Source organism: Acipenser ruthenus, chromosome 1, assembly GCF_902713425.1.
Source record: "Acipenser ruthenus chromosome 1, fAciRut3.2 maternal haplotype, whole genome shotgun sequence".
In the NCBI taxonomy this organism is placed as follows: Eukaryota; Metazoa; Chordata; class Actinopteri; order Acipenseriformes; family Acipenseridae; genus Acipenser; species Acipenser ruthenus.
The window spans coordinates 12,370,844-12,383,016 of record NC_081189.1 but is presented as its reverse complement, the minus strand read 5'-3'; the positions used below and the strand labels follow the sequence as shown (position 1 = coordinate 12,383,016).

Here is a 12,173-nt window from a genome sequence, read left to right as displayed (position 1 = left end):
TCCATCCCAATTGAATAAGCGCTTCTTTAAACATTTAAAATGGAAATGGATCATTCAACAAACACAAAGACAGTGTGCCTCTATCTACTTTCAGATTGGGTTGCTCTTCAGGATCATGATATTGTCATTAAGCTGAGTTAAATAAGGTCCTTAGCAAGATTCATCACAACTGGACAAGTAGCTCTATAGTTAAAATATGCAATAATAATAATAATAATAATAATAATAATAATAATAAACAGTTAGTCAGAAAGTTTTTTTACATTTTGAAAAAACTGTTCAGAAAACTCTAAAGTGTGTCTTAGGTACATCCAGCTTCCACTACAGCACTTACAGGAATATGCATTCACAGCTGGTACAAGTACCCATAATTTACCCACACAATTCAAAAGAAATAAAAAGACTGCCTTGTATAGGCCTAAGTGTACTGCATTGGACCAGAAATAGGCTGGGATAGTAGACCCCCTACAGACCTTTGGTGTCAGTTTAGTACATTGTTTTATAGTTTCGCGTTCTATGTAGTTTGTTTATATTCCCCTTTGAAAACTGTTTACCACTGTGCATCACTGCTACTTAAATAAGGACGTCTGGGCTGCTTTTGTGCGCAGAAATAGTTTAAAATGAATTAGGTTATGTCAATGCTCAACATACTGGTAACATTTTATAAGCACCAAATAATATTTTCAGTGCAGGAACTTACCGTGTAGAAATATTTTTAAAACCATGAGACACATCTCCTTTAATGTGCTAAACCCCCAGGCTACATTTATGTTCATATGACCACAGTCCCACTGAAATGCTTTAGAATGCATTTTAAAGCTACAAAATACGTAGTGTCACACAATATTATAAAAACAGCATTGTGGAAATGGTTTCAATTCACAATCTCAACAGATTCGCGGTGCAGCAATTATTTTCCTGTCTCTTTAATTAATTCACGCCGTCTTTATTGTGTCACTTCCTTTAGGAATCCTTCTTCCTCATAGGTCGTTATACTGCAGCTGTGTTTGTAAACAGAGGTCTTGCGTATAAATGTTTTCTTGAAGCTTGCTTAGACAGTTACAGATATAGTAATGGCAGAAAAAGAGGAGAATGAGATTATTGAGCACCATGTTAGTGAGGAAATGGAAAAGAAAAGATCCAGGACAAGAGATTCTCATTCATTTCTGGAGAGTGCCACCATCTCTGAGAAGGAGGGGCACAGCAGTACCCAGTCCTCACACCGGCTGCTAGCCTTCAGCGATGCACTCATCTCCATAATAGCTACTATTATGGTAAGATATAGAATGATTGATTTTTTGTTTTGTTTTGTTTTTTTCCATACTGGTGTATTTTGCGGTTTTCCTGTGACAACAATTCTGCCGCAATTCGGACACTCACGTGAGGGCATTGGTAGAACATATTTTATTAAAACAATGCACATCTTGTAACATGCAAACTATCTTGTTCACTACAATACAATAATATGCATACGTTATTACAAATGTATTGTTGTATTTTGGAGTCGCTCAGCATTCAACAACTAACACTTAACTTCTAAAATCTGATATGCATATTTTAATTTAAAACACCGAATCAGGTAAAACTACAGTATTTTAGAGGGCCAGGAAATCTCACAGGAGACCCTGCATTTACAGTACAGTAAAAATTCAACCCAACCCCTAGAGATGCACAGTATCGTTATAAGTAGTGAGAGGTTGAATGGATAGGCAGATCTATAAAATAGCATACTGGTAAAATAAACCAAATGCCTCCAGTACTGAGAATCACTGAGCTTTGTGCTAGTTCTGTTTAAGCCAGCTCAGCCCCTGACTCACTGTGTCATGGCGTACTGTGTGGCTTCTTGCCTACTGTGAAGTATATACTGTGTGACTTCCTTCCTCTATGGTTTTCATTTTACAACAGCAAGCAATCTATTGTGTACATTCTGATTTGGCATGGGCACATGCAATATCTGTCCAGCATGCTTATAGTCAGGTGGTGCTTTCAGTAGTTATATTGGCATTGAGTGCAGTACCAGTACATTTAAGCACAACGTTGGTAAACAGACTACACAGGTGCAGCTATAAGCATAATGATTCAAAGTTTGTTTTGCTGTAATAATCCAAACCTCCCTTTCTTTGTTTTCAGATTTTGCCTGTAGCACATACAAAGATAGAGCCAGACCAGGTAACATTTCATGCTTTCGTGTCAGTGCCTAGGACTGTAATGCATTCACTGGCATATTATGAATGCATGTGTTTAGTCATTCCTCCCTCTTTTTTGTGAGCCTAAATGCTAGTCACACCGTAGATGGAAACAGCGCTTGTGGTCCGAGTTCACTGTGAAACTGTTCCTTCCACACTAAAGCTGGCAGGACTGTTACAAATCAGTCAGGGCCAGCATGACCACACCCTCACTGGACCCAGCTGTCTGGCAAATCATGTGTCTGTATCAGAATCCCCCATCACCAAGATGGCAGCACAGTAAACAGTATCTGCCAGACAGAACTGTGGCTTTAAGAGGCTGTCAATGGGGTTTATATGCATGCTCTTGCTGTGTTTTAACAGATTTTTCTTTTCAATGACACTGATGTAAATGAGGTACTGCATTTCACAGAGATTACTTATTGAACGTTTTAACATACTTATTAACAGTATGTTTTATTTAAAAAAGGGCAATTGTATTTTAAACAAATCCAGTAGTATGCCAACATTGACTCATACAATGTGTTGCTATGAACAGACTAAAACACTACATGTATTTAAACAGGAACTACAAGAAAGTTTACAGCAGCTCCTGACAACAAAAATTGCTGTGTACCTAATGACCTTTTTAATAGTCACTGTGGCTTGGGCTGCACATATCAGGTAAGAAAATATCTGCTGTGCCTCTCAACAATATCCATTTTAGGATTCTGAACTTGTCTTTTAGTGTATGTTTGGCATGGTGCTGATAAACGTTTTAGTAACTAGGTCTTGCCATAAGCTGTGGGATGTACTGCTTGCTCTCATTTTCATTTACAGCAGTTAAAGGATGGTAAAAACATACTCGATATTTTTCTGTAGGATTATTAAATCTCAAGTGGGACAAAAATCTAGAAAGTGCAGAGTTTTTTTTTTTCACCGAATTGAATTTAAAGGATTTTCTTTTTAATGTGCCTTTTTGCAGATTATTCCAAGTAATTGAGCGAATAGATGACTTCCTAGCACTTCTTAACCTGGTGAGTTTTGTGTAACCTTTATTGTGCTTCATATTACAGTACAAACACTAGAACAGGGTACAAATAATATACAGTGTAGAGAGACATACATCGTAGCACTTAAACTTAATCACTTAAGAATTAAGAATTGAGTGGTTTAGGAACAAAAGAACAACACAATGTAATTTAACTATGTGCTTGTTTTTTTTTTAGGCATGTATGATGCTAATTACTTTCCTGCCATATACAGTGAGTATTCCTTTTTGTTTATAGCTATGTTTTTTGTTTAGTTGTTTAAATTTAATTTGAATATTTTGCTCAATATGAACAGTGCAGGAGACATTGTGCTGCTTAAGATCGTTTTAGCATACCAGAGATAAGGATCTCTAATCTGCACTAATTTAGCAGTTCCAACCTTCATAGACTATGTGATTAATGTGGTGTAGAAAAGGAAATTGCATTTTCATCCAAAGTGGATTGACAGTGTAAATAAAGCAGTACTTGTTTAATGGCTTTATGTTGAACATGACCTTGAGACTGGACAAGAAACACATTGATTTGATCTGCTCTTTTCTCCCAACCAGTGATGTGTATCTGGAATGTTAACCCTTGGAATACTGCAAGTCAGCGACAGCATAGTTGTCGAGTCCTTTGTGATGCAGTCTGATAAATGTTGCCCTCCATCCTAGAGTACCTAAATAAGTGTTCTTTTTTTTCTAGCTTGAGTTAATAGTTGTAATACTTAATACTATCCATAGCGGGGAGCAATTTCTGTCAAACGTGTGTATATGTGAAGAAGGTCAATTTACACTGAAATACCTCTAGGACAGTGGTGCACAACTCAGGTCATGGAGGGCCGGTGTCTCTCCTGGACCTAAATTAATTAATTGGACCAATTAAGCTTCTAAGGTCCAATAAAATACTTTAGAGTGCAGTTGGAATAAAAACCTGCAGGGACAACGGCCCTCCAGGACCGAGTTGTGCACCACTGCTCTAGAATGACCCTTAGAGAAATCGCTTTTGATACTGTACCTTCTGTGCTGCATTGAATCCGGAAGAGTGCTGTATTAAAAATCTCTTGGGAGATGCAGCTTTTATAGGTTACAGAACATGTATCTGTGATTCCATTTGCATAACAAATGTATAGATTATCTCTACAAGATCAAATCGGGATGAAAACTGCAATTTCCATGTTGTAAACCCCTACATCTAAAGTATATTGAATGAAGTGTAATACAAAAGCCCTAATTTCTAATTTGCAGTTGGTGAAAGTCATTTGGAAAGTTCAAGGGTGCTAAACGCAGGTATTGCTCAGTGTGTTAAGTGGTGTTGCAGGCTGATTCAGTACCCTCTCATGTCTTTTATCTCTGGTTAGGGCAGGTAAGGATAAATGTTAGTATCAAGTTAAATGGGTTCGGTGGTCTTAGCTTAGTTCCTGTAGAAACACAAGTCAATATAAAAAAATTACCACAAAACTTGCCTCAAGTGTCAATCTCAGCCTTCTCTGGAACGGAATGGCAGGGTGTACGTACCTGAGTGTATCCAGTGGCATTGTCTTTTACCTTTCATGATGTTATGTTTTTTTTTTGCTCGGTGTTCTTTGGATAAATGTAACTTTCTTTTGTTTTATGTAGTTCTCCTTGATGGCTACATTCCCAGAAGTTCCACTTGGAATTCTGTTATTCTGTGCTTGTGCAATAGTTATAGGTCTGATTCAGGTAAGATGTTCTATTGTTGATATTCATATAGCAGTGTTTAAAAATGTTTTTTATTATTGTTTAAACTTATTAAACATTCTTTCTAGTTAATTCAATTAAAAGTGGAGCCTCTGATTTCAGTTAATTTGTTAGTAGTTAAAACCATTTAACTATGAGAAACTATTAAATGAAATACTAACAGATGCTGCTGGTTACTCTCTGCACTGGATAACAGCAAGACATACCTGCAAACATGGACTATAAAGAAACAAATCATCAGGCTCATGTGAGCTGTGAAAAGCAATGCATCTCTACTGCATCACAATGTTGACTCACATGCAGCTCCTTGTGATTATGTGAGCTGTGAAAAGCAATGCATCTCTACTGCATCACAATGTTGACTCACATGCAACTCCTTGTGGTTTTTGAGAAGCCTTATTTCCAGGCAAAATTCATTAAATCCGTTTCATTAACAGAGCTACTGTGTAGAATCCTGGGTTATTTAACACATTGAAGTAATAAAACACTGAATCAAACAGATGTCCTGTCTTCAATTTTCTTATTACTTTTTAAGTAGTGTCAATCTGTCTGTATGTCACACTTACATTTTTACATGCACATACTGTACTGTTACTTTTTACATTTTGGATTCCTTAAGGTTTTCTAATAAATATATTTAAAACACATAACAAAATAGACTTCTGTGCCTTTAAATACGCCTTGCAATTCCTAGTCTTTACAGAGATACTCTTCAACAGCCTGCTGCCTATACTGTCTTGTGAATCATACAGACAGAACCTCCAATGAACTGACTCATACACTGCTAGTAGTGCTGCTAAAATAACCTACTCACCATAATAACTCACCATAACTCACCGTAATAACTGCAATAATTATCGGTACACAAATGGCCACTGAATTGCCCAGTATTAAACTGAGCAAGTTTATTTAAATCACCTTGTTATTTGTATGTCAGTATTGTAAGAAAACATGATTCAAGCCTGTCATGAATGCCATATTTGCATCTGCTAACCATGTCCCTCTGTTTGCAGGCTGTGATTGTCATATACGGATTTGGCCATCCTTACCTATTGAATGACCACATACAGATATCAGAAAACCAGACCTTCTACAAACGCCACATATTAAAGATTATTTTAAGAGTCCCTGCTTTCTGCTTTTTTGCAGGGATCTTTTCTTTCATATTTTTCCCGCTGGTACGTGTTTGTTTTAAACTGTTTATGCAGTCTTACACAAACAACATTTAAAGAGCTAGCTTGACATTTAAATGGGATACACTGGGGTATATGTCATTATCCCAAGCAGGTTGGTGGTATAGTGGAGGCAGTCATTCATACATCACACTGTACATGTTTGAGAATCACTGCAGTTGTAACAAAGCTTTATTTGCCTGAATTTTACTGAACTGCATAGACATTTATGCTACTGGTAGAAGTTTTTACACTTTCTGTCCTTATTGATTGTTAGGCATGTATGATGCTAATTACTTTCCCAATCCAAGGATAAAAATAAATAAATAAATAAACTGAGGTTTGTTCATGTTGCTTAGTTATGTGTAACGTGTTGTTTTTCGTTTGGTCCTGGTGTTTCCTTTGAATTTTTCTTTGCAGTCATACGTTCTCCTTGCCCTGGTCATCTTCCTTCCTTACATAACCCAGTCCTTAAAATGGTGTGGAAACAAGATTGTTGGTGAGTTAGCCATCTAAATATTTGGTACATATTGCTATAAATTCATAATATACTTTGATAATACATTGCTAATATATTTTATTAAAAAAACATTCTCAGCGTTGGTACCATCTCTGAGTGATTAAGTAAAAGGGGTGAGGCTGCACAACTCATGACAACAGAAGCTGTTGCTGTTTCTTTCTCCATATATTTTTGGAAATTTTCTTTTTTCTTTTTGAAGCTGCTGAAAATGTTCCGGGGAAGGTTGCAGCAGCTTTTGTCATGGTGATGTCATGGAAAATAAAGCTTGATTGTGTGTGAATTATTTATTTATTCAGATTTTTTTGAATGTGAAATATATACAAGTGATTTGCTTTCCCAAGGTCGTCAAGAGGAGCTTCCTGAGAGCATGTTGCTCTACTCATACCACCCAAGTGAGCCTCTCAGCAAAGAGCGGGTTGAAGCCTTTACAGATGGGGTATATGCTATTGTAGCCACACTTTTAATTTTGGATATATGGTAAGTCACATAGACAGAAGAAATATTTTCACCTTAAAGTATGCATACCAATTGCATAGGAATAGAATTTTCTATTTTCTATTTTAATATTTTAGTAATGTGTGGATACATTTTTAAATGTACTGCACCTGTATTTATTGATTTATTTTAGGAAGAAAGTATTCAGTATTCTTCCATTTTCCCCAAACTGCAATCTTCTTTTTACAGCGAGGGCAATGTTCCTGATCGTAACGAGGTGAAGGAGAAGTATCAAGGCAGTCTGATTGCAGCTCTCAGCGAGTTTGGCCCCGAGTTCCTGGCTTACTTTGGCTCTTTTGTGACTGTGGGGCTCCTCTGGTTTGTTCATCATTCACTGTTTTTGCACGTAACCAAGGCGACAAGGTTCATGGGCCTACTCAATACGTTTTCACTGGCGTGTGTCGGGGGCCTTCCTTTGGCCTATCAGCTTACTCACGAGTTCACAAAAAACTCACGCAACGAACTGGAGGCCATCCAGATCAGCTGCGTCATCATCTTTTTCGCTGGCATCTTCCAGCTCGCCATTTGGGTCACTGCCCTCTTCAATGAAAGGGAAACTCTGCATCCATACGTGAGGTACGGGGGCAGAGAACATGCTTTCATGTTTGCCAAGCTTGCCCTGTACCCCTCCGTCACGCTCACCACTTTCTTCCTCACTTGCATTTTGAGTAAGTTCAGTGCCCAGATTTTCCATCTCATGCAAATCATTGTGCCGTTTGCTTTCCTAGCCCTTCGTGTTCTTGTCAGCGTTGCCTTGTCACTTTTAAAGTTAGTGTTTCGTCCGGCCAAACCGATGCACAATGCATTAGAGGAAGATGAAAGTCGTTTGCCGTTCAATGATGTCGTGTCTTAGCCTAGATTTTAATAGAATTACAAGAAAAAAAATCTGTTGGGTTGGTTGCCTTTATTTTTCAACTTCGTTTTGAAATGGCTCTACCTTTTATGGTAATTGAAACCATTAGTGCAAGTACTTCAATAGTGACCATAAATATTGCTTGAAGGAGTTTGATACTATGACTCATGAAGCATCAGTTCTATCATTTAGGTAAAAGTAAAATATTTCATGAGACGAGAATGGACAGGTTGTGAAACGCTGCATTACCTTCGCCCCCCTCTACTTTCTGTTGTGTCAGAGAGAGGCTTTTAACTGTTCGTTCTTTGGCTTTAACAAATGGACATTATGAATGAACTCCATTCTCAAGAATGAAGTTCATTCATATTAAGGTACATATAAATGTTACTTTTGCTTTTAAAGAAAAGCCTACTGTAATTAGCCCATCCAGGAAAGCACAGTCACTTTAAGCTAATGCAACTGAAACTCACCTATAACTTACGTACAACTCACCTCATCCAAATAGTCTTTCCAATACCTTTTTATCTGTTTCATTACACAATTAATTGCTAGCTGACAGAAAAGCTTACCTAAGTCAGTTTGCTCTAGTCTAGAGGAAAGTGCCAAGACCTGTTACTTGGAGCACATTGCTTAATTCGGGAGATTTATAGCAATAAATAGTGCCCACTTTATTACACTGTAAGTTTAGAGCCAGTTCAACAGTAAATGCTGCAGTAGGATTTTATCCAATTAAAAAAAATATATATAAAAAATAATCTGGAAACATTCTTCATTTATTTTGTTGTTGATCGTTTTTATAAATGCTTTTATTTTAAATTCTATGATAATTTGTAAGTGCATTTTTATATTATTGTGCTAAGCACAAAGAGTTTGTCAACTGCTAATGGGCCTGCCAGTAGAAAACGGTCCATAAAATGGACTCTTTGTTGTTTATAATTCATTGGATTATTATCCTGAGATCCCTTCCTGCTGAATGTTGTTTTTCATTCATGTTCAATAAGGGTTAATGATTTCTGTAACATGTTTTATGATTGTAATGTATTTTTGTCAATCATCTTTTTTTTTTTTTTTTTTATTGTTGCATTAAATGCGTAATGCAGATTTATCCCATTAGATGGCACTGTTGTGTAAGCATTCTGTTACAACTTGTTTAACCAGTATAATTAGGCTGTGTATAGCAAGCGAAGGACTGGTTCCTGTTTTTCAGTTACTATACCTAGTACCAGGCTTGCAGTGTCATTGGCAGAACTGTGCATGTAAAAAAATGTTTAACCTTGTAGACTGCTGGCGAGTACACTGACTGCCACCCTACAGAGCTAGTACACTGACTGCCACCCTGCAGAGCTGACTGCCACCCTGCAGAGCTAGTACACTGACTGCCACCCTGCAGAGCTGACTGCCACCCTACAGAGCTAGTACACTGACTGCCACCCTAGAGAGCTATCTCCCTCTGTCACGCAAATTGATCAGTGAGCCACTGACACTGGCCTGTATTGCTGTTGGGTATTTGAAGGCATTTAGACCCTGGTATCTACATGCTGTTATAAATATGATACAGGAAGCCAACATAAGTGCACCTTCCAGTTACCTGTGCTATACAGCTCCTCTTTTTCATATGTATAAATAGTCCTGGTTCCATTTTCAAAATACCTCACTGGATAGCAGCCATTTAGGAAGTCATGATTGGGGAAGCCTATGTCTTATGTTAACTTTTGGGCTAATGAAGCTTCTTATTGTTGTTTTGCTTTCGTGTATAATTACAGTGAGTTGCTTTTTACAGTGGTCGACACACTTTCATTCCAGGTTCCCAGTCAAGTCCCAGTTTTAGCTGTCAGAATGTCCTAGTGCTAGTTAATAAAATACTTTTTATTAGCATGTAATTATATCTTTATTGATATGATGGTTGGCAGCATTGATGTTCACAGGGCACACTCCAATACCTACACTGCAACTCTACTATTTATAGGCAAACTGTATACAAGCTTGGGTAGTGAGCGGAACTGTGCTCGTATAAAAACTGAGCTGTTCCAAAACCTGAAACTGCAAAATGGAAGTTTTTATTTTGTTTGTTTGTTTGGGTCTGAATAAAACTGAATAACTGCTGTGTGAGCTTGATTATTATTAACACTCTCCAGCATTTTACTAAAGTATGAAATAACTTGCCGTAAGACGCCAGGAATCACACCTGTCCTGGGTGAAGCAGTTGAGTATTAACTTTTAATGGGTCATTATTCACAAAACTTAAAAGGATTGTTTTATTTTACACTGTTTATAGAATAAACCAACAAGCCTTCCCTAAAACAGCTAAAAAGGGTATCATGAAATGAAGCCGATTTAAAAAAAAAAAAAACTGTCAAGATTTGTGATTCCTCAAGGGAAAACATCAAGTGTAAGTCTACTGCTTGATGAAGGCAAAACTTGTCACATTTTTACAAAGCCTGTGAAATAAGGTATTGTAAAAGAAGAAACATCTGGTATTAGGGAACATAAGCTATTTACTGTTTATGTAATATAATGTGCCCTTTTGATTCAATATAGTTCCTCAAATCACTTCCTTTATACGGCTGTATTAGTTTTTAGTATTTGTTCATTGAAGAAACATATTTCACATGCCAAACATAAATGAGTCATTACTTGCTTATTGCACAATCAAACTGGCAAAATATTTAACACAGTTGCAACAGATACAGCATAAAATAAAGAAAAGTACTTGGTCACAATTCCAATGCTATCATGATCTTTACAGGAAAATATGCTGTTGCGATGTGTTCATAAGAACTTCTATTTGCTGTTTCATATTCCTGGAACTCCTGTTCTTTTAAGTTGGCTGCCACTGGAGTGCGGTCTTCGATAGGTTTGCCCATATAGCGAACATGCTCATAACAGGTCTGATTTCAAAATCTTTTGAATATCTTGAATGTTCTCTTATAGATGTTTACCACAGTATTTTTGCAGTTTTACTATGCTTTTCAATGCATTTACTATAGTTTACCCTGTAGTTTCAAACGGCACCCAGATTCAGGTTTCCTACTAACAGTGGTAAACATGCACCCGCAGTTATGCAATACAGTGTACAAAACAAAAATATTACACAAAACCCTGTTAAAAATAAAGCTAGGAAATAGAAAGTGGCCGTGTTTGACCCGGTCTGGCTAAATTACATTCCTCATTTTATTATTATTTGCTTATTTAGCAGATTTACAGAGACTAGAGTGTGTGAACTATGCATCAGCTGCAGAGTCACAAGGAGGTTAGGTGACTTGCTCAGGGTCAGACTAAACTACTGAACCACACCGCCTCCTTTATGGAGCGGTCACATTAGATTGGCAATCGATTATTTAATTTAGTCTGACCACATTCTGTTTTTATTTTTGTTTTGGTTTTTTTTCAGTGATGAAATTTTAACCCCATCCCTGCCAAATAACCTAAAATATAAATTTTAACATACTGGTACTTTCCTAACAACAACTAAACATTTCCTGCCAGATGTGTTTATGAATGTGGTGCTTATGAACAGTGACACAATCACACTGGCTACACTTTCACTTAGCGAGTCGGAATCAAACCCAGACTTCCATTTTGGGAGAAATGCTTTACAACTTTATTCACATGTACAAACTTTACTTATTTCATACATGTTTAACCCAGATTAAGCTCAGATCAGATATGTTCAGATTGAATGCCTCCCCACAATAAAATGTATATAAAAGTCAACATTAAAAAAGAGAAATAACAAAAAAATATCCTTCTTTTATTTTAATAAACATGAATAGATTAGTCAGCACTACTCGCCTGAACCCTAATTGTATGTGGGGTATGTACTGCAGTAGTCACAGAATCTATGGACTGGTGGTGCAGTGCTTTTGAACAATGTGCTTCCTCACTGCTATACTGTATCATTTGATTTATATGAGAGACTGCAATGCAGGGATCTCAGTTTGCTGTGCTGTTCCCAAGTGTTCCAGCAGCATGCACTGTTGTAATGGAACACAGCTCCCATCCCCATTGGAACCTATTAGCAGCAAATACACAGAATTATGCCGAGTGTAGATCTCACACTCAGAATGTCAACAACAAAGCATTCTAACCACAACAGGCTCTATAATATAAGCAGGGGTATCATCTATTTTGTATTTAGATTAAATGACTTCTGATATGTTTACAAGCGTGCGGTGGCTACCTCTAATCATTGTGAGTGTACTTTCTCTTGCACTCC

At 37.2% G+C, this 12,173-nt stretch overlaps 1 protein-coding gene across 1 annotated transcript; it reads left to right on the top strand.

Moving 5' to 3' along the window:
- Positions 1–973: 973 nt before the first annotated feature.
- LOC131701945 (endosomal/lysosomal proton channel TMEM175-like) lies at positions 974–10,060 on the top strand. The gene is made up of 10 exons (XM_059002901.1): positions 974–1,274; positions 2,131–2,169; positions 2,752–2,849; positions 3,151–3,202; positions 3,395–3,430; positions 4,816–4,899; positions 5,931–6,095; positions 6,510–6,588; positions 6,951–7,086; positions 7,294–10,060. Exons 1-10 carry the CDS (start codon positions 1,074–1,076, stop codon positions 7,955–7,957), a joined length of 1,554 nt encoding a protein of 517 aa, XP_058858884.1. The 5' UTR covers positions 974–1,073; the 3' UTR covers positions 7,958–10,060.
- The last annotated feature ends 2,113 nt before the right edge of the window (positions 10,061–12,173 follow it).